The sequence below is a fragment of the Mytilus galloprovincialis genome, chromosome 10 (genome assembly GCF_965363235.1).
Source record: "Mytilus galloprovincialis chromosome 10, xbMytGall1.hap1.1, whole genome shotgun sequence".
Classification (NCBI taxonomy): domain Eukaryota; kingdom Metazoa; phylum Mollusca; class Bivalvia; order Mytilida; family Mytilidae; genus Mytilus; species Mytilus galloprovincialis.
In genome coordinates this window covers 89,351,528-89,375,834 of record NC_134847.1, presented here as the reverse complement: position 1 = coordinate 89,375,834, position 24,307 = coordinate 89,351,528, and the positions used below count along the sequence as shown (strand labels likewise).

Genomic DNA, 24,307 nt, shown 5'->3' with positions numbered 1-24,307 from the left:
TTTAAATAATTAATAATTGTGTAGTCATAGGCGGATCCAAAGGGGGGACCCTTTCCTGGGAAATAATGGTTGCTTAGCTTATATAAGGAATCACTGAAGTGTGACTGGAGCCCCCCCTCCCCCCTTTACACAAAGTTTTGGATCTGCCATCGGTAGTTTTCTGCATATATATACTCATTGACTTGATAAACACACCAGATGCTTGTACACCAGGTTACAACTTTGGTGACTGTTACCATGGAAACGAGTCTGGTGACATACTATTTTTAACTCAAATTTTGATAGAGGCCATTATATGGTATATGTATGCAAATTTTAAGAAAAAATCAATTTGGAAAAAAATTTGCTATATCTGTAGGGTGCCACCTTAAATGTAATTGAATTGTATGTGTTAATCATTTTCAATATTCAGCTTATTTGTCTAAATAAAACTGTACTAAATAGTTTAATAGATTTCATTTTAAGGAATAAATTGTGTTTAATTGGGAAAGAAGATCATGGTTAAAGTGGAAGTATTAAAGCAAATGTCAGCTCTCTTTTGTCAATTTATGCTGAATACTTACAAAATGTGTTCAGTAATGTTTTCAGCATCATGTTCAGAAAAATAGTAGAAAAACATTTTCATGAGGGAAGGAATGCTGACACCATGGGTATTATCATGCCAGGCTGTGCCTAATAAAGCTGTATGGAAACACCAATGTCAGCAGACAATCACAATATGAACTGAAGCTGCTTTTTGTTTCAATATATACATTAACAAGGACGACATGGTGACTCTCAGCTCTTGGGTCAGTTTGTAGTCTCTTTAACCTATTCCCCATCTCCATCTTAATTTTATTGTATATATGAAACATTGAGATAGAAATTTTAGAAATTTTACAGATCTGAAGATGCATGTTCATGATTAAAATATCATTTTTTGAGAGAAACATTAAAATATATGTCTTTATGCAGGTCTATGCATGTTTAAAAAAAAGTAAATTTTATCACTTTGAGACTGTATTTGTGTATCTCTATTGTTAAAATAACACATGAAAATTAACACCCTGTAATAACCATCTTATAAAGCATACATCCACTGCTTGTCATATATGTAAACGATTCTTCTGTAAGGATGGCTAGTTTATGAAGAGGTCTTAATCCAATGTCAGCTGTATTGTAAATGGTCAATAGTTGACCAGTGTTATTCAGTATGTTCAGATTGTCATAGGCAGCCACAATAACATTGTCCATTGGTGTGGTAACTACTGAGATTGGAGAGATTTGTTTAAACTTGTCGAGTGTAGAATGTCCTCTATAGATATTGATGATTTCTGTCTGCCCTAACACCACCACCTTTTCATCCGATTCAGATGCTGCAAAAATATTCCCATTGGTGGTACTGGTTAAACATGATATTCCATTACGAAATATTTGTTTCTTGTTTTCATCCTTTTCCTACCTTGTTAGATGTTTACCATCTGTATCCATAACAACAACCACATTATCTCCACCTACTATCACTCTGCCATCTTTAGTCACATGTACACTTTTAATATAAGACAGTTCTACAAAGTATACAGAATCAGACACTTTATTAGATCCCACTTTGATCTGCTTCAATCCTGGTTTGCTTGTAGCCAGTAGTATATCATTGGTAGGTGTAACAGCTATATCCCATACCCACAGATTAAAACTTGATATTATCTTCAATTTATCCCCTACAAGTTTAACATTCTGTAGTGCTGTATATGATTTAAAGGGATGGAAACCTGCTTGTTGCCAACCACTCCCAAGCCATAGAGAATTATCATGGGCTACTGCTATAAACTCTATGTAATAATCTTTATCTTGATATTCCTTTAAATCTGAAATCTGTACCTGACTTGTTGTAATGTCAAAAATGTGATGTCCTTTGACATCATGATCTTCATGTCCACACTTTTCACACCTCAGTAAGACACATTTATCACACTTCCATTTTACTTTAGGACTATCACACCTCTGACATACTATAGGAATTTGTGCTTGGTTGACAGGTTGTACATGACACTGTGCCTAAGGTAATGATGGTGATGATCCCATAATCTGGAAATGTGATGTGAAAGTTATATTCAAGCTTTGAACATATATCTTTATAAGATTTTGTTATAAATAGACAAAAATGGATTTACTGTGTCAAGAAGTTTCACTTTTTTTTAAAGTCATATCCGGAAAAGTTTCCATCAAATTGTTGAACAAATCAAAAAGTCCCATCTTTTCTAAAAGTTATTCTTATGTAGGTGCTTTGTATTTTTAGCTGACCTTTCCCAAAAAGGAAATGTGAGCTTTTCTCATCACTTGGCGTCTGTCGTCTTCGTCGTCATTATCGTCTGTCGTCGTTAACATTTTTTCAAACATCTTCTCCTCTGAAACTACTGAATGGATTTTAATGAAACTTTGGATGATTGTTCCTTAGATTATCCTGCACAAAGTTTGTGCTTTGATTTTTGATCTGTCAAAAAACATGGCCGCCATGGCTAAAAATAGAACATGGGGGGGTAAAATGCAGTTTTTGGCTTATATCTCAAAAACGAAAGCATTAAGAGCAAATCTGACATGGGGTTAAAATGTTCATTAGGTCAAGATCTATCAGGCTTACGATTTTCAGATGAATCAAACAACCCATTGTTGGGTTGCTGCCACTTAATTGGTAATTTTAAGGAAATTTTGCTGTTTTGGTCATTATCTTGAATATTATTATAGATAAAGATAAACTGTTCAATTTTTCTCATTTCAGATTTCATAAATAAAAAGAAAATTTCTTCAAACATTTTTTTCAGAGGATTAATATTCAACAGCATAGTGAATTGCTCAAAGGCAAAACAATTTTTGAAGTTCATTAGACCACATTCATTCTGTGTCAGAAACCTATGCTGTATCAACTATTTAATCACAATCCAAATTTAGAGCTGAATCCAGCTTGAATGTTGTGTCCATACTTGCCCCAACCATTCAGGGTTCAACCTCTGCGGTCGTATTAAGCTGTGCTCTGCGGAGCATCTGGTTTGAAACTACTTAGGGACAAAAAGTAAATATACAGCAATTTTATTCTGATGTTGATAAGTGTAAACAATGGCCAATTTTATCCATTGAAATACTAACCTTGCCTTGCTTATTAAACTATCAATTGAACATAGGATATACATGTCAATCATGCTAAAGTAAAGCAAATCATATTAACAAGGCCATCTACACTAAGGTTGAGTCATATAGTGTTACCCTTAACCATCAGTCTGCCATCTATCATTCTGCAACAAACAATCATACATTTTTTTCTAAACAACTTCACAAATTTAGCTTATTTGTGGTTTGTGGCATTGTCCGTGTCAGCATCCAAAGACATTTTGATTCACAGACAATAACTTGAATATATGTATGGATCTCTATGAAATTTGGTACAAAGTTATATACCACAATACAAAGGTTGGGATTTTTTGGGTTTTTTTTGGGGTATAGCTGTTTTATAGTAATTAAGGGACCAAAAAGGATTCAAATACAAGAAAATTATAATATGAACCTACTTACAATCTATTTCATAACTTTCTGTTCTCTATATGTCTAGTCCCGAATCTTTCCTTTTACACAGATAAGTACAACTAGATACTACTTTAAATTGTAATCAAAACGAGTTGCATATTAAAATGTTCTCTAAGAAAACTTTCAACATAATCAGAAAATTATTATTTGTCATCCATTTTTTGAGTTGACATGTATGTCTTTAGATCCAACGACACAGATCAAAAGTTTTCATTGCAGCTTGTTTAAATTCTAAAGTTTAATTAGAATTTAAAGAAATATTTCATTCACCTTCCAAAGTGTGCAGATATTCTATATATAAAATAGACAAAAAACAACAAATATCTTTTAAAGTTCTTTAGAATTGATTTAGTTTTTTAATAGGGGAAACTTTTATCATTAGAAATCTATTTTTTCAATTAAAGTTAATGTTATATTATAAATAAGTTTGAATTTGAATAAGTTTTAAATGTTGTAGTCTATACTAGTTTGGCAAAGTTTCAAAGTAAATGTAAATATAAAAAAAAAAAACTTTTTTTAATTTAACGGTCCTTTGGTGTTTTAATTAAGTGATTTCATATCAAGTAAAATGGCCTGATGTTTTGTAGCTAGATTACTATAAAGGTCTTCTTTGTACACATTTAGCCATTGAAATTGATATAACATAATATTTTTCGGTTACTTTTGATAGAGATTTGGCCTTGAAAATATAAATGTTATGGAAAATTGCATTTAAAGCAATCTACAAACTGTGTTTATATTGGAAGTGTTATAAACATTCAAAGATTTATATCAGTAATGACTTGGTTGAATATTTTGACATGAATTACTTCCCTTGAAATGTACTTTATTATAAAATGTGACATTTTTCAAACAAAAACCATTTTGTTACAGTTTTAATGGAGATCTAGATGAATAATAATTTTCTCCCTATTAATTTTTCAATTTGATAATACCTTATGGTGAATTGCACTATTGTAATAGAAATCTCATCCCTAAACTTCTCTTGCCCATGTTTGGAGTATGTTAGCTGTGCAGGGATACAAATATGCCCCCCCCCCCCCCAGCGCTGAATGTGGATGTTAAATGATAGGCCTCAGATGGAGGGAAAGTGCTGTAATTTCTGCAATGTGCAGAAGGACCCTGTCAACAACTCTCTGGTCGATCTAATTATATTGCTGTTTCAAGGCAACATTCAAGTTATCTTTTATCTATGTCTTGAAAGTGATATTAAAAACTAATCAATGTATCTCTCATTTTGTGTTGATTGTCCTGATTTGTCTTCTTCCTTGATTCATAAGACTTACACATAAGTAAATTTAAGGTGGTACCTAACACTACAGGGAGATAACTCTGTAAAGTCAGCTAAACGTTTTAATTACGTTGTGTTGTAAGAGGAATATAAAGCTTCTCAATGATCAAAATTATTGTTTGTCAAACTGCTAAATAACCAGTGTAATTTTTCTGACAAAACGGTTGGTTCAAAATTTTAGAAATTTTTATATTTTTGGTAACTTACTTTGACAAAATTGTATGAAAATTAAACGAGCCAAATTAATTTTAGTGCAAGTGTTGGGTACCACCTTAAACAAGGCAATGATGCTACCTCTGATTTTTTTCTGCATGTTTTTTTTCAATGTTAATTTTTGTAAGTGTTGTTTTTAGTCAGATCAACCTTATTTGATCTTCCGTAGAAGATAATGGTATATATTCTGATGTAACTTATGCCCCAGAGAATTAAGTTACTTTTGATGAATACAAAGTGATCATGTTTTTATTCACAAGACAATTAATTATTCATTGTAACATAATTACTTCCTATTAACATTGTTATCGAAATTGATGTGATTTCTCTGAAGACTTTCTTTGAAGTGATATACCAAGGTCATTCAAGGTCATCCATGATAAAAGTTAAGTTGATCTTAATAGTACTTTAGTCTTTTACATTAGATGACATCCAAAAAATCCTAAAAGTCCTCTATCCACATGGAATATTAAGATGCAAGTAATATAACAGAAAATCTAAGACAATTGTGTATCATTTACTTTTGCTGTTTGCTTGCTTACATGAAAACTTTGTTCTATTTTCAACAAATCACAACTAATACATTCAAATAGTGCATTCCTAAGTAATTTTGAGAATTTTTACAGATCATGCATGTTCATGCTTTAGAAAAAAATGTTTCAAGAGAAACATGAAAATATAGGTCTTTATGCTTGTCTTTTGTGCTTTAAATCCCCCACTGAGATTTTGCAAAGTTAGGAAGAACTTAAAATAACATGTTTCAATCTTTTCATTCTGTTATCATGACCCAAGTTAACCAACTAATAGTGACAAATAAATTGATTAATAACATAGCTATTCTGCCTTTTTAGCTCACCTGGCCCGAAGGGCCAAGTGAGCTTTTCTCATCACTTGGCGTCCGGCGTCCGTCGTCGTCGTCCGTCGTCCGTCGTCGTTAACTTTTACAAAAATCTTCTCCTCTGAAACTACTGGGCCAAATCAAACCAAACTTGGCCACAATCATCATTGGGGTATCTAGTTTAAAAAATGTGTGGCGTGACCTGGTCAACCAACCAAGATGGCCGCCACCGCTAAAAATAGAACATAGGGGTAAAATGCAGTTTTTGGCTTTTAACTCAAAAACCAAAGCATTTAGAGCAAATCTGACATGGGGTAAAAATGTTTATCAGGTCAAGATCTATCTGCCCTGAAATTTTAAGATGAATCGGTCAATCGGTTGTTGGGTTGCTGCCCCTGAATTGGTAATTTTGAGGAAATTTTGCTGTTTTTGGTTATTATCTTGAATATTATTATAGATAGAGATAAATTGTAAACAGCAATAATGTTCAGCAAAGTAAGATCTACAAATAAGTCAACATGACCAAAATGGTCAGTTGACCCGTTTAGGAGTTATTGCCCTTTATAGTCAATTTTTAACCATTTTTCGTTAATTAAAGTAATCTTTTACAAAAATCTTCTCCTCTGAAACTACTGGGCCAAATTAATCCAAACTTGGCCACAATCATCTTTGGGGTATCTAGTTTAAAAAATGTGTGGCGTGACCTGGTCAACCAACCAAGATGGCCGCCACGGCTAAAAATAGAACAAAGGGGTAAAATGCAGTTTTTGGCTTATAACTCAAAAACCAAAGCATTTTGAGGAAATCTGACATGGGATAAAAATGTTTATCAGGTCAAGATCTATCTGCCCTGAAATTTTCAGATGAATCGGTCAATCGGTTGTTGGGTTGCTGCCCCTGAATTGGTAATTTTGAGGAAATTTTGCTGTTTTTGGTTATTATCTTGAATATTGTTATAGATAGAGATAAACTGTAAACAGCAATAATGTTCAACAAAGTAAGATCTACAAATAAGTCGACATGACCAAAATGGTCAGTTGACCTGTTTAGGAGTTATTGCCCTTTATAGTCAATTTTTAACCATTTTTCGTAAATTAAAGTAATCTTTTACAAAAATCTTCTCCTCTGAAACTACTGGGCCAAATTAATCCAAACTTGGCCACAATCATCTTTGGGGTATCTAGTTTAAAAAATGTGTGGCGTGACCTGGTCAACCAACCAAGATGGCCGCCACCGCTAAAAATAGAACATAGGGGTAAAATGCAGTTTTTGGCTTATAACTCAAAAACCAAAGCATTTTGAGGAAATCTGACATGAGATAAAAATGTTTATCAGGTCAAGATGTATCTGCCCTGAAATTTTCAGATGAATCGGTCAATCGGTTGTTGGGTTGCTGCCCCTGAATTGGTAATTTTGAGGAAATTTTGCTGTTTTTGGTTATTATCTTGAATATTATTATAGATAGAGATAAATTGTAAACAGCAATAATGTTCAGCAAAGTAAGATCTACAAATAAGACAACATGACCAAAATGGTCAGTTGATCCGTTTAGGAGTTATTGCCCTTTATAGTCAATTTTTAACCATTTTTCGTAAATTAAAGTAATCCTTTACAAAAATCTTCTCCTCTGCAACTACTGGGCCAAATTAATCCAAACTTGGCCACAATCATCTTTGGGGTATCTAGTTTAAAAAATGTGTGGCGTGACCTGGTCAACCAACCAAGATGGCCGCCACCGCTAAAAATAGAACATAGGGGTAAAATGCAGTTTTTGGCTAATAACTCAAAAACCAAAGCATTTTGAGGAAATCTGACATGGGATAAAAATGTTTATCAGGTCAAGATCTATCTGCCCTGAAATTTTCAGATGAATCGGTCAATCGGTTGTTGGGTTGCTGCCCCTGAATTGGTAATTTTGAGGAAATTTTGCTGTTTTTGGTTATTATCTTGAATATTATTATAGATAGAGATAAACTGTAAACAGCAATAATGTTCAGCAAAGTAAGATCTACAAATAAGTCAACATGACCAAAATGGTCAGTTGACCCCTTTAGGAGTTATTGCCCTTTATAGTCAATCTTTAACCATTTTTCATAAATCTAAGTAATCTTTTACAAAATCTCCACTGAAACTACTAGGCCAAAATCATCTTTGGGGTATCTAGTTTGAAAAATGTGTCCGATGACCTGGCCATTCAACCAAGATGGCCGCCACGGCTAAAAATAGAACATAGGGGTAAAATGCAGTTTTTGGCTTATAACTATGAAACCAAAGCATCTAGAGCAAATCTGACAAGAAGTTAAATTGTTAATCAAGTCAATATCTATCTGCCCTGAATTTTTCAGATGAATTGGACAACTGGTTGTTGGGTTGCTGCCCTCCAATTGGTAATTTTTAAAGAAATTTTGCCGTTTTTGGTTATCTTGAATACTATTATAGATAGCGATAAACTGTAAACAGCAATAATGTTCAGCAAAGTAAGATCTACAAATAAGTCAACATGACTTAAATGGTCAATTGACCCCTTAAGGAGTTATTGCCCTTTATAGTCAATTTTTAACAATTTTCATTAATTTGGTAAATTTATGTAAATTTTTACCAAATATAGTTCTCTGTTACTAATGGGCAAAGTTCATTATAGATATAATTGTAAGAAGCAAAATCGTTCAGTAAAGTAAGAACTTCAAACACATCACCATCACCAAAATACAATTTTGTCATGAATCCATTTGTGTCCTTTGTTTAATATGCACATAGACCAAGGTGAGCGACACAGGCTCTTTAGAGCCTCTAGTTGTTACATGCATACATTGTTTGTCAATTTGACCACTTTAATGATAATAATAATAATAATAATGAAAATTTATAAAGCGCCCTATATAAAAAATAAAAATTACTCTAAGGCGCTGTACATACACATGGTAATTAAAACAAATCAATGACAATAACATAAAACATAAAAAATACATCGTGTCAGATTCAAATACTGAAATAAAAAATGCCTACCATGAAATAAAAGGTCAATACGAAATACATGTTAAAACAAAGAATAAAAAAATAACAATATAGGATAAAAGCATGCAGAACAAGCAAAAACTCTAAAACGAAATACAAAGAGCCAAAAAAAAAAGCCCGTAAAAAAGAAAAGAATTCAATCTAATTAATAGCAATACGATAAAAATGAGTTTTTAACTGTATTTTAAAACACTCTAGGGACTTGCATTGTCTTAAACTGTTCAAGAGATTGTTCCATAGAGATGCCGCTACCCAATCAAATTGTCTTTCACCGTACGTCTTCGTTCTCACTTTTGGAACGGTGAGTAGTTTTGTGGAACTTGAACGCAAAGATCAGTTTGGCACGTGTAGATTGACTATTTCTCGGATGTAAGCAGGGCCAATTTCATTCAAAGCGCAGTACACATAAGTCAGTATTTTGTATTGTGGTCTATATTGGACGGGTAACCAATGTAAATCAGCAAGTATCGGTGTAATATGTTCATGTTTTCTTGTCCTGGTGATAAGACGAGCAGCTGTATTTTGTACTTTTTGTAATCTGTTCAATGTAGTCTTGTTGATACCGTTCAGCAGAATATTCCCATAATCAAGTCTGGATGTTACTAGACTGTTCACAAGTGTTTTGCAAGCAGTTGTTGTTATGAAGTTGCGAATGCGTCCAATATTACGGATGTGAAAATGACAGGATGTTACTATGGCAGAAACTTGCCGTTCCATCGTTAGGTGTTGATCAAAATATACACCTTGGTTTTTCACGCAGGATACACTACTTATAACAGTACTGCTGACTTTGAGTTGGAGATTTGGTACACTAGCCTTCAGATGTTTCAGTGTGAATATGATAAGTTCGGTTTTATCTTGATTCAGTTTTAACATATTTGTTGACATCCATGAACTAATGTCGGAAAGACATAGTTCAAGTTACGAAAAATAGTTCTCCCAGTTGTCTAGTGGCTTGATAACCATGTAAACTTGTGTGTCGTCCGCATAGTAGTGATATGTCATGCCATGGCAACGGCATATTTCACCTATCGGCTTAGAGAAAAGACAGTACAATTTCGGGCCTAGCACGGAATCTTGTGGAACACCGAATGTTAGATGACATTTCTTCGATGTAGTTGTTCCAATCACCACACGCTGATGTCTATTCGTCAAATACGATTTAATCCATTCGAGAGCGCAACCAGTTATGCCATATGAAAATGACAGACGTTCTAGAAGAATTCTGTGATCTATAACATTGAATGCAGCGGAAAGGTCCAATAGCACCAATACTACTGATGACTGTTTATCTAAAGCTGCATTGATATCATGATGTACTCTCGCTAATGCAGTTTCAGTTGAATGGCGTGGTCTTTATGCTGACTGAAGTGGATCACACAATGAGTTCGAGTCCAAATGAACATCTAGTCTCTTATCAACTACCTTTTCTAGAGTTTTCGAAATAAAGGGTAAATTGGACACTGGTCTGTAATTTTTGTAAATTTCGGAATCAAGTCCAGGTTTTTTCAGAAGAGGTCTCACAAGAGCCTGTTTCAAGTTTGATGGCACGATGTTCTCATCAAGTGATGCATTGACGATTTCTGAAATAAGTGGCACGACAACATCGGAACACTGTTTCAAGAGGTTCGACGGAATAGGATCAAGCTCGCAGGACTTATTCGGGGCTTTTTGAATGATAGTTCGTATCTCATCATTGGTTGTGTGTTTGAATGACAACAAAGGTGTACCAGTGAATTCAACATCAGCCTGTAGAAATGCAATGTTATCACCATTCACTACGTTTTGGTCTCTTAGTCCATCTCTTATTGTTACAACCTTATTGACGAAAAAATCAGCAAATGAGTTTGACAGTTCTAAATCCGAGGATGAACTTGGCAACAGGGTTTGTTGTTGTTTACCCATGAGATGTTTTGTTAGTTTAAATAACTGTTTGTGGTCGTTTCCACAATTCTCAATTTTAGAGGAGTAATAGGTTTCCTTGGCGATATACAACAGTTTACCGAAAGTTCTACACTTTTCCTTAAAAATTTGATGATGGACTTCCAATTTCGAATCCCGCCATTTTCTCTCCGCTTTTCGCTTATCTCTTTTGGCATTATTAAGATCGTCTGAATACCATTCTGTATTAGGTCTTAAAACAACTGATTTGATCGTGACTGGTGCGTGTTTATCAAAGATATTGGATAAATTACCATGATAATGTTCGACTTGTTGCTCTACGGAACTATCTATTCCAGTACAGGAAAAACAATCTACAATGTCCTTTTCAAATGCCGTCATGTCGATCTCTTTACACTTTCTCAAAGAAATATCCTTGCGCATACTCTTTGGTTTCTGGCATGTTAGCGTTGCATGAACAGAAAAAGGGTCACACGCCAGGTTACCTTGTGCATCACTGATGTTAGGACGCTGAATGTTTGGAACTCCGTTTAATATCTGACTGTCTTTGTTTGTAATAAAAAGGTCTAAGATATGCCCATGTGTGTGTCATCTTTGGCATGTTGTGTAAGGTTACGATCCTTAAGGCTTTGATGGAAACGTAATGCGTCTGGATCGCTGAGATTATGTAGGTGGAAATTGAAATCGCCGGTGAAAAGAACGTTATGCGCAGGTACAAGAATAGTATTTTGATCAAGGTATGATTCCCATTCCTCAAAGAAAACAGTATTGCGAAAACCATTATATTTGGATGGTTGGGGTCTGTATATTACACACAGACGAATATTGAGATCTCCAGAATGTACAGAGAACTCCATATGCTCAAAGTGAGTAAAATGATGTGTTTGTCTACCTTACAAAAATTTTATCATGCACTTTTGAAGGAATTACACATGAAATTAAACATCCTACAATAACCATCTTGTAAAGTCTAGATCTCAAGCTTATCATGTTATAATACAGTGAATTATCCTTCGGTAGTGTATGTTAGAAATTGTGGAAATAAAATACCTATGTCCATGGTATTGTAGGTGGTCAGTAGATCACCAGTGTTATTCAGTATGTGAAGAGTATTATTGTATCTTTCAGCCAGAATAGCATTGTCCATTGATATTGTAACTACTGAGAATGTAGAGAATTTTCTTTTCTCGCTGCTAATTGTAGAACACCCCCTGTAGATATTGATGATATCCGTCTTCTTAACCACCACTACTTTTCTGTCAAATTCACATGCTTCCAAATATTCCCGTTGATGGTGCTTGTAACTTTGATGCTGTAATTTTCTACCTCATAAAATATTGTCATGCACTTTTGTAGGATTTACAGATCAAATTTAACACCCTGTAATAATCATCTTAAAAAGGCTAGTAGATTTGCTTATCATATATAAAACAGTGAATGATCCTTCTGTAGTGATGGCTAGATGTTCTTGAATTGGTATTCCTATGTCCTTGTATGTGGTCAGTAGATGACCAGTGTTGTCCAGTATATGTAATGTATCATTGAAACTGTCAGCTACAATAACATTGTCATTTGGTGTGGTAGCTACTGAGGATGGATAGAATTGTGTAACCCCGTCTTTAATATTAGGATGTCCTCTATAGATATTGAAGATATCTGTCTTTCCAAACACTACTACTTGTCGGTCATAGTAGACAGCCACAAAAATATAACCATTGTTGGTGCTGGTTATTGATGTAATTGTATGACGGAATATGAGTGGATTGTTTTCATCTTTTGAATACCATCTTAGATGTTTTCCATCTGTGTCCATAACCTTAACCATTTTACTCACATTTACTATCACTCTGCCATCTTTTGTCACATGAACTCTCCGGAGATCAGGTATATTGGAATAGTATACAGACTCAGTTACTTTATTAGATCCCGCCTTGATCTGCTTCAGTCTTCCTCCCCCTGTAGCCAGTAGAATGTCATTGGTAGGTGTAACAGCTATATCACATACCTCAATGTTAAAACTTGATATGACCTTTACCTTGTCTCCTACAAGTTTAACATTCTGTAGTGCTGTATGAGATTTGAAGGGATTGAAACCTCCCTCTATTCCTTCACCAATCCATAGAGAATTATCATAGGATACTGCTAAAAACTCTGTTAAATCCAGATTAGTCTGATATTCCTTTACATCTGAAATCTTAACTTGGATTGCTGTAATGTCAATAATGTGATGCCCTATTGCAGCATGGTCTTTGTCTTTACACATGTCACACAACATTGTGACACAGTTTTCACACCTCCATTTTACTTTAGAATTGCCACACTTACAGCCGATAGGAATCTGTGCTTGCTTAATAGGCTCTACTTGACACTGTGCCTGATGCTGGCCTAATGATGGTGATGATCCCATGATCTGAATAATAAAGGCAATAGTAGTATACCGCTGTTCATACTGAAAAAATGCTATAAACGTTAGTTTACTTACTTACTGTCCATTACGCACATTGGTGTGGTGAGGCAGCAAAAGTTAGTTTAGAGTCTAGAATTAACCCCTAAAAGACCTTGGTCATTGTATATGTAACACAAAACATGTCTTAAGTATTTAATATCACCCAAACCTGTCTGAATTTTTTAACCCCCAATCTTGTCCAATAACTGTTTTGTACTGAAACATGTCCACTGTTTAACATCAGAACATTTCTTAGAGCTAATACATGTATGTCATCAATAATTTCAAGAAAATTTATGGAAATTCCATGATGGGGGACACAGTCGCTGAAGTGGTCATTTATTAGCATTAGTTTGTTCATGGCAGGTTGTTAAAATTATTATCATTTGAAAAAAGTTGTGGTGCATATGAACTTCAATTCTAGTTTTCAAAACTTCATAGTAAAAGTGGTACAGTTTTAGCCGAAAAAGTAGTTCCTATGGGAAATTGCATTGTCAATATTTACAGAAATGCAACCTCAACAGATTTTAAGTATATATGAGTCTACTATGATGAGAAAAAGATCGAGTTTATCTTTGATGAAATTACAGATATAAAATGAACTTACTTGCAATATATTTCATAACTTTCTGTCCTAGAAATTAGGATTATTTGGTTTATGTCTAAGTCACCTTTTCCCTATACACAGATGATTTTAAATACAACTAGATATACATTTTTTTTATATTTAAAGCAGTTACATGTTAAAAATAGTCTCTATTTATAATAGACAATCAACATAATCTGAAAATTCTTGTGTAAATTGTCATCCATTTTTAAATGTTTATGAGTTGACATATATGCCTGTAGATCCAACGCTACGGCTCAATAGTTTTCATTGCAGATTGTTTACATGCTGAACTTTAATTAGAATTTAAAATTATTTACCGTTCATAAAGTGCAGAAGTCCCATATAATAGACAAAAAAACATTAAATAATTTTCAAAGTTCTTTAGAATTTATTCAGTTTTTTTATCAGGTGAAGCATTTATTATTTGATATCTTATTGATCTCGATTTGAAAAAGTTATAATTTAAAAAATTTAAATATTGTAGTCATTTCTTGTTTGGCAAAGTTTCAAAGTATACATACATAGATATTGAAAAAAACTTTTGTATGTACATTTAATTTAACTGTCCTTCAGTGTTTTGGTTGAATGATTTCATATTAAGTAAAATAGGCAGCTGTTTTGTAGCTAGCTATTAAGGAGGCCTTTTTTACACGCATCTAGCCTTTGAAATTGTGACATGATATTTATTTATTACTTTTGATTGGAAAAGATTAATGTTGACCAATTATTTTTAAAGGAGTTGTGCCCATGAAAATATAAATTATATGTCTTGAGTGAATTCCAAATATCAAATATTTTTACATGAATTACTTCCCTTGACATGTACTTTATTATAAAAAGTGACATTTTTAATATTTTACAAACTAAACCATTTTGTTGGAGTTTTAAAGGAGATCTTGGAAAATATTAAATTTTCTTCTTGTTTACTTTTAATTTAAATATATCATATGGTCAACTGCACTAGTGTAATAAAATGTCATTCCTAAACTTCTCATGCTCAAGTTTGGAGTGTGTTGGCTGTTCAGGATTTATAAAAATGCAGTCCAAATCGGACTGTAGATGTTAAATTACAAGCCTCAAATGTAGGGAAAGTACTGCTATCTCAGCAGTTCTTTGCATACAAAATCTATCTTTTTGTTTAACTGACCATTATCTATAAAAGATTTATGCATTGATAGTGTCATATTTATAAATTAACTGTTTACACAAATTTCGAATTTTTGAAATTCAAAGGCATTCTACCTCAGGAATAGATAACCTGAGCTGTATTTGCAAAGCTTTTAGGAATTGTGGTCATTAAGGCCACACTTAAAAATATTTTGGTTTGCCCAAACCCTACCCAAAGGTTGAGACAGTGGGTAGGTAGGTAGGCATTTTCTTTTTTTTCAAAAAGAGAAATTGAAGTATCAGGTGTTTATTAGTCTTCATGTCTATTTGATTAAAAGAAAACTTCTTCAAATCAGGACAATAAAAGAATTTGAGTAGGCAGCTTTTTCTGGGTAGGTAGCGTTTGGGCAAACATTCTTTTTTTGGCCTTTTCAACATTTTTTGGATTCAAGCGTCACTGATGAGTCTTTTGTAGATGAAACGTACGTCTAGCGTAAATATAAAATTTAATCCTGGTATCTATGATGAGTTTATTTACCCTATTGATTCCAGAGATTTGGCTCCATTTGAAGTTGATGCAATTCACTCATCTTGAGGGACTTAATCTGTGGCATGTTAGCTTGACTGTAATCTTAATTGACTAGGATTCAAATTTTCGTACCATAGCCATAGGTCGTTGGTAACAATGACTCTCCAGGCACTTCGACTTTCTCCACCAATAAAGTGTCCACCACCAAATAGCACCAAAGGGTTGAAAGTGGCATTTAAACACCAATCTATCAATCAATCCCTCATTTTGTGTGGATTATTTTGATTTTTCTTCTAACTTGTTTCATGAGATTTACACATAAGTAAATTTAAACAAGGTATATAAGGATGCTATCTCTGAATATTTCCTGCATTGTTTTTTTCAATGTAAATTTTTGTAAGTGTTGTTTTTAGTCAGATCAACCTTATTTGATCTTCCATAGAAGATACTGGTATATATTCTGATGTAACTTTTGCCCTAGAGAAATTCAGTAACTTCTGATGAATACAAAGTGATCATGTTTTTATTCAGAAGACAATTAATTATTCATTGTAACATAATTACTTCCTATTAACATTGTTATCCAAATTGATGTGAATTCTCTGAAGACTTTCTTTGAAGTGATATATCAAGGTCATTCAAGGTCATCCATGATAAAAGTTAAGTTCATCTTGTAAGTACTGTAGTCTTTTACATCAGATGTTATTTTTATGCATCACCTACGACAGTAGAGGGGCATTATGTTTTCTGGTCTGTGGGTCTGTTCGTTCGTTTGTCCGTCCGTTCGTCCCGCTTCAGGTTAAAGTTTTTAGTCATGGTAGTTTTTGATGAGGTTGAAGTCCAATCAACTTGAAACTTAGTACACATGTTCCCTATGATATGATCTTTCTAACTTTAATGCCAAATCAGAGATTTGACCCCAATTTCACGGTTCACTGAACATAGAAAATGATAGTGCAAATTTCAGGCTAAAGTTTTTGGTCAAGGTAGTTTTTGATGAAGTTGAAGTCCAATCAACTTGAAACTTAGTATACATGTTCCCTATATATGATATGATCTTTCTAATTTTAATGCCAAATTCGAGTTTTTACCCCAATTTCACGGTTCATAAAACATAGAAAATCATCATGTGAGTGGGGCATCCGTGTACTATGGACACATTCTTGTTTTTTAATAAAATAAAAAGTCAACTTAGATAACTTCTTGAAAACTGTAAAAGATAGGACAAAACTGTGAACAGAAAAGATCTACACAAAAAATGCTGTTAAACCAAACAGTTTAAAGTAATTTTTGCCCTAAAATGATAATATTATTTTGATAACTGTCAAGTTTATGCCTTTTATCTAGAAAAACATAGTTAAGTAGCAAAAAAAAATAATATATAAGCAATACCAGATTCAGAAAATTGTCAGCATAACCAAAACAAGTTCATGATCCCTTATCTAAAGGTATTTAATTGGCTGTGTCACAGATTTAGGTAGAATCAGTAATATTTCAGAAAGTTATAACAATAAATACAGATTTTTTTTGGATTTTACTAAGCCAAATTTGTATGCAAAGTTTTAAGAAAATCTGTGATATGGCCCATTGACTGTAACTGTAACCGGTTGTCCGTCCATTCAGTTGTTCTTTAAGCGCTAACACATCTATAATTCTTGCTTGCTTTTTATGAAACCCATATCATCAGTTTATCAGTAATGTTTTGGACAAGTTTAAAAATCAGTGCAGATTAACTATTTTTAAAAGAATTATAAAAGGCCTTAGAAATATTTTATGGAAAATTGCATTGTTAGTGATCTAATATGTACAATTCTTGCCAGACTTTTGTTAAACTTCTATTGCAGGGTTACATCCAATGTCTTGGATAAGTTTGAAAGTCAGTGCTGGTCAATCAGTTTTAAAAGAGTTCAGCCCCTTATAAATACTAGTTATGTGGAAATGTGTCAAAGAGACAACAACCTGTGACCAAAGAGCAGAAAACAGCCTATTAGGGCACCAATGGTTCCTTCACACAATGGGAAAATCCTGCATCTGTAGGCTAACAAAAGTGTGTACCTGCTCAGAGAAAAGATGTGGTATAAGTGCCAATGAGACAACTCTCTATCTAAGTCAGAATTTGTAGAAGTAAATCATTATAGGTCATAAAGCATGATTTACCCATACATGTACTACAATGTTCATTATAATATTAAAAAATTATAGTAGGTTTTTATTGATTTTGTAATTATGGTGATAAAACTATAGTAACTAGACAACTCCACATACAGTCTACAATTTGATTACTGTTGAGAAATTCAATAAATTACTCTGAAAGGATAAAATTTATTTAGTGAGATTTTTGTATGTGAAGTTTACTCATTTACTTGGATATCTTTTCAATTTGTTTCTAAGTTTATAGGTATATTGTCTTGTAAATATTATCCATTTTTATTGTAAATGTCAAAATAAGTTTTTGTCTTTGGACAGTAAAAATATGTCCTATTTGTAGTTGACATTTGAAAGTAATTTAATTTTATGTGTAAAAAGTATGTTAAGTTGATGATTTCAGTAATTAATTGTTCTAATTCCCAACTGTTAGAATAAAACATCAGAGGAAGTATTAAAAGTTGTAGTTTAAATAATGGATAAAAGAAGTTAAGTAATTTTTACCTGCTAGTCAAGCCACAAAATGTATACTGTAAACTTATTTTCACAAATACTTTCTTGTTTAGCCCTTTCTAGCCCACTTTGCGACAATTTAATTTCACAATTTTTTAATTCAATTGATGTAGTTGGATAAGGGTAGTTCCAAGTTTTTATATTTTTGCTATGATTTGTATTTCCGTTACTTTTCTACTCGCGAAAGTTGTGGAAATAAATGGCTCGCAAGATTAGTTGGTTTACTGTATATAAGCTGTTGGTCCATTCCATTGTCTGAAATTGCCATCCACGGTTGAAAAAGAGTAAAAATACTCTTTTGGATTTTTTTTACACAATAACATTGACTTTTAATCTTATAGGTTTAGGGATGCAGACCCATAGCCAGGAATTTCCAAGGGGGAGAGGGGGGGAGTATTTGAAATCACAAACTCGACTTCAACAGTCACAATTCAAACAGAACGTAATATATAATAACTGTGCTTATTAGTTTTTAATCCCCCTGGCTACAGATATTGATTGGATGTGTATTAGTGTCTATTCTTATTGGTCTAGTCTTTTGCACATACCAAGGTGGAACAAATATACCTTGACAAGACGTTTGACCGTTTCAAACTGTTAAAATCAAACATTTTAAAACTTTTTGTATGCTTCAGTGTAATGAAAACATTTACTGGTAAAAGACCTGCCAAGCCTATAGCCATTGTAAAATCAATTGTTTTGTTTGAAATTGTGAACACAATTGCTCTTTTAAAATTTCCATTTGGGAGCCTCCATGGGGGAAATTCCCTGCAAATAGTGACATTTGGCAGGTACAAAGAGTGAGTGTTTTGTATGTTATTGAGCCCAGCATGGCCTATATATTCACTCATTGACTCACAGTCCGCTACCTCTTTTCATACAGTTTTGTTTTGTGTGGAAAAAGGATGTGCTCCACAGGTACAAAATGAGAGTGAAATTGGAATCAGATTACCAAGTAATAGTATGTCTATTCAGTATCTCATTCAATCCTATGTATTTCAAAGAGACTCCATTTATATAATAACTTTCCCAACAGGGACACCCTGAACATCAAAATATTCTGTCAATTAATTGTTTCAATTCAATATGAATTAAATGTACTTGCTAGAACTATAAATATTATATGTGACATTTAAAATAATGAAATGTTGGATCCTAAGTTATTGATTGGTCTTCACCATAAATAAATACTATAAAAAGGTGAGTTGGGGACAAATCAATCAAATGGCGATCTGGTATTATGTAGATTAGGGACATTATCAAAATATCTATCGCTATTTTTACATGTATATATATAAACATATAGAAATAAGGCGATGTGGCAGTCCCTCCCCCTATGATTTATATAACTGAACAATGATCTGGTAATAAATAGATTAAAGACATTAGCTATCGTTATTTTTACATGTATATATATAAACATATAGAAATAAGGCGATGTGGCAGTCCCTCCCCCCCCTATGATTTATATAATGGAACAATGATGTGGTAATAAATAGATTAAAGACATTAGCTATTGTTATTTTTACATGTATATATATAAGCATATAGAAATAAGGCGATGTGGCAGTCCCTCCCCCCTATGGATTATATAATGGAACAATGATGTGGTAATAAATAGATTAAAGACATTAGCTATCGTTATTTTTACATGTATATATATAAACATATAGAAATAAGGCGATGTGGCAGTCCCTCCCCCCCCCTATGATTTATATAATGGAACAATGATCTGGTAATAAATAGATTAAAGACATTATCTATCATTATAGCCTTGTTACAGAAATACTTTGAGCTAAAAAAGCTTTATAGAATATAAGGAGATGTGGTATTCCCACATGATTATCACCTTCAACTGATTTGTATTTACCAATTAGCCAAAATATATAATTACTAGAACACACCGGTGATATCGCGGGTCCGTGACTGAATTAAAGTATATAACTATGTGTCAGCTTTATTTTAGTATTGGTATTGTCATCTGATAAAGTCATGCCGATTATAAGATACACAGTTTTCTCTGCTTTCAAATCTTTCTGTTTGAACCCGGCAACCTGGAACTTATTGGTAATATTAAATATTTGGAAAACAAAAGGTCCTGGAATGGAGTATTTGTAATCAACAGCATTGTCCAATATTAGTTGTAAATAAAGTTGAATTCTTTGATTTGCTGTTTTAGGTCTTGCCCGCTAACAAATTGAAAACTGTACCTATACGCCTTATTATAAGTCCAGATTTTTAGTATTGGTATTTTTATCTTAGAAAGTCTTACTGATTAAAATACTACAATAGGGTAATGACAATGATTGAATTTAGAAGTGTCAACCCTGTGTTTATGACCCGTGTATATGGCAAAATCTTAAATACACCGTTTGGTGGTGCGCCTGTCAGATGCGGAACGTTTAGATAGAATAATAGGTAACAGGTGAATATACTATTGGTATCAGTATCGGAATCGACCCGGAACTTGTTAATTATTGGCAATATTAATTATGTGGAAAACAAAAGGGTCTAAAGTGGTGTAATTTTTAATCTACACCATTGTCCTATATTAGCTATATATAAAGTTGAAAGTATCTGTCACAGTACATATGTATGTGTGAGTTGTGTGGTGCCATTGACCCAACAGGAGGACCGTTATGGGTTGTGCTGAAAACCAAAAAAGAAAAAGCCTTGCATATAATTCTATTAACATCAAATCTATAGTAACTTGTTGACAGACTGACAGACAAACCAAAAGGTTTTTATACGCCCGTCAAAAGTCCCTGTCAAAATTTTGACGGGACGTATTATGGTATACAAATGTACGGCATCTGTCTGACGTCTATCCGTCTGTCTGTCTGTGTGTTTGTCTCGAATAAACATGTCGCACTGTATCTTGAGAACGACTAATCCAAATTTCATGAAACTTAATATAGTTGTTCCTCATGATGGTCAAATGATCTGTATACTTTTTGGTGAAAATAAGATTAAAACTTTTTGAGTTACGGGACTTTGTAACTGAAACAGGGATGTGTTTTTTTCACATGTCGCACAGTATCTCATAAAACGATTTATGACAATTGCTTAAAACTTTACACACTTCTTGGTTTTATTGTCGAGCCTGCAACTTTTGTTGCAGAAAGCTCGACATAGGGATAGTGATCCGGCGGCGGCGGCGTTAGCTAACTTCTTAAAAGGTTTATATTTAAGAAGGTGAAAGACCTGGATGCTTCATACTTTGTATATAGATGCCTCATGTTACGAAGTTTCCGTCAGTCACATGTCCAATGTCCTTGACCTCATTTTCATGGTTCAGTGACCACTTGAAAAAAAAGTTCAGAATTTTTGTAATGTTGAATTCTCTCTTATAAGTAATAGGATAACTATATTTGGTATGTGCGTACCTTGCAAGGTCCTCATGCCCGTCAGACAGTTTTCACTTGACCTCGACCTCATTTCATGGATCAGTGAACAAGGTTAAGTTTTGGTGGTCAAGTCCATATCTCAGATACTATAAGCAATAGGGCTAGTATATTTGGTGTATGGAAGGACTGAAAGGTGTACATGTCCAACTGGCAGGTGTCATCTGACCTTGACCTCATTTTCATGGTTCAGTGGTTATAGTTAAGTTTTTATACGACCGCAAAATTTGAAAAATTTTTCGTCGTATATTGTTATACGACCGCAAAATTTGCAAAATTTTTCGTCGTATATTGCTATCACGTTGGCGTCCGAATACTTTTAGTTTTCGCACTCTAACTTTAGTAAAAGTGAATAGAAATCTATGAAATTTTAACACAAGGTTTATGACCACAAAAGGAAGGTTGGGATTGATTTTGGGAGTTTTGGTCCCAACATTTTAGGAATTAGGGGCCAAAAAGGGCCCAAATAAGCATTTTCTTGGTTTTCGCACTATAACTTTAGTTTAGGTGAATAGAAATCAATGAAATTTAAACACAAGGTTTATGACCACAAAAGGAAGGTTGGGATTGATTTTGGGGGTTTTGGTTCCAACAGTTTAGGAATTAGGGGCCAAAAAAGGGCCCAAATAAGCATTATTCTTGGTTTTCGCACAATAACTATAGTATAAGTAAATAGAAATCAATGAAATTTAAACACAAGGTTTATGACCACAAAAGGAAGGTTGGGATTGATTTTTGGAGTTGAGGTCACAACAGTTTATGAATTAGGGGCCAAAAAGGGGCCCAAATAAGCATTATTTTTGGTTTTTGCACCATAACTTTAGTATAAGTAAATAGAAATCTATGAAATTTAAACACAAGGTTTATGACCATAAAAGGAAGGTTGGGTCTGATTTTGGGAGTTTTGGTCCTAACAGTTAAGGAATAAGGGGCCCAAAGGGTCCAAAATTGAACTTTGTGTGATTTCATCAAAAATTGAATAATTGGGGTTCTTTGATATGCCGAATTTAACTATGTATGTAGATTCTTAATTTTTGGTCCTGTTTTCAAATTGGTCTACATTAAGGTCCAAAGGGTCCAAAATTAAACTTAGTTTGATTTTAACAAAAATTGAATCCTTGGGGTTCTTTGATATGCTGAATTTAAAAATGTACTTAGATTTTTAATTATTGGCCTAGTTTTCAAGTTGGTCCAAATGGGGGTCCAAATTTAAACTTTGTTTGATTTCATCAAAAATTGAATAAATGGGTTCTTTGATATGCCAAATCTAACTGTGTATGTAGATTCTTAATTTTTGGTCCAGTTTTCAAATTGGTCTACATTAAGGTCCAAAGGGTCCAAAATTAAAATAAGTGTGATTTTAACAAAAATTAAATTCTTGGGCTTATTTGATATGCTTTATCTAAATATGTACTTTGATTTTTGATTATGAGCCCAGTTTTCAAGTTGGTCCAAATCAGGATTCCATATCAAGTATTGTGCAATAGCAAGAAATTTTCAATTGCACAGTATTGCACAATAGCAAGAAATATCTAATTGCACAATATTGTGCAATAGCAATTAATTTTCAATTGGAGTTATCTTTCTTTGTATAGAATAGTAGTTGATAATATATGTTGGAAATTTGCCAGACATGACTATGATGTCATTTTCTATTTTTATTTGCCAATAACTTTATGTAAATAACTTCATTGGAAATTTGCCAATATAAAATGTTGCTGATGAAGCTTTTTTTCCTTATCTTATCTAAAATGTTTTTAGATAATGTATGTTGGAAATTTGCCAGACATGACTATGATGTCATTTTCTATTTTTATTTGCCAATAACTTTATGTAAATAACTTCATTGGAAATTTGCCAACATAAAATGTTGCTGATGAAGTTTTTTTTATTGTTTTATACAATAAACAATGTATATTCACTTTTACTACCAACCAATCTTTACCATTCAGTGATAACAAGCACTTTATTTTACATTTTAATATTTTATGATGTATTTAAAAGAGTAGTTATTGTTGCAAACTCCATTAGAAATTTGAATTGATATCAGTTTTGGAAAAAGGGAAACGGGGATGTGAAAAAAGGGGGGGGGGGGGTGGGGTTTAAATTTTTCTCATTTCAGATTTCATAAATAAAAAGAAAATTTCTTCAAACATTTTTTTGAGAGGATTAATATTCAACAGCATAGTGAATTGCTCAAAGGCAAAAAAAACTTTTAAGTTCATTAGACCACATTCATTCTGTGTCAGAAACCTATGCTGTGTCAACTATTTAATTTTAGATTTAAATAAGTTTGAAGAAGAAATCTTTAATTGATTTGTAAAATCTTGACATTTGTTTTGTGTAAAAAAAACCATGTAATGTCAAAAATTTGATCACAATCCAAATTCAGAGCTGTATCACGCTTGAATGTTTTGTCCATACTTGCCCCAACTGTTCAGGGTTCAACCTCTGCGGTCGTATAAAGCTGCGCCCTGCGGAGCACCTGGTTGTGTTTTGGTCTGTTTTTCTCATACTTTATGCAATAGGTCTACTATATTTGTTGTATGGAATGATTATAAGGTGTACATGTCTAGCGGGCAGATGTCATCTGACCTTGACCTCATTTTCATGGTTCAGTGGTCAGAGTTAAGTTTTTAAAGTTTTGGTCTTTTTATCTAATATTATATGCCAAAGGTCAACTATATTTGGTGTATGGGAATATATTATGATTTATATGTCAGTCCCGCAGGTTTT

The 24,307-nt window shown here is 33.3% G+C and overlaps 2 protein-coding genes across 2 annotated transcripts in view; one reads left to right on the top strand and one right to left on the bottom strand.

Moving 5' to 3' along the window:
* The window catches only part of LOC143048723 (activating signal cointegrator 1 complex subunit 3-like), a 223,045-nt gene that overhangs the window by 66,649 nt on the left and 132,089 nt on the right, over positions 1-24,307 (top strand). The window lies entirely within an intron of this gene.
* Positions 11,814-14,003, bottom strand: LOC143049448 (uncharacterized). Its single transcript, XM_076223078.1, has 2 exons — positions 13,871-14,003; positions 11,814-13,227 (listed from the first exon to the last, which is right to left on the bottom strand). Exon 2 carries the CDS (start codon positions 13,222-13,224, stop codon positions 12,190-12,192), a length of 1,035 nt encoding a protein of 344 aa, XP_076079193.1. The 5' UTR covers positions 13,225-13,227; positions 13,871-14,003; the 3' UTR covers positions 11,814-12,189.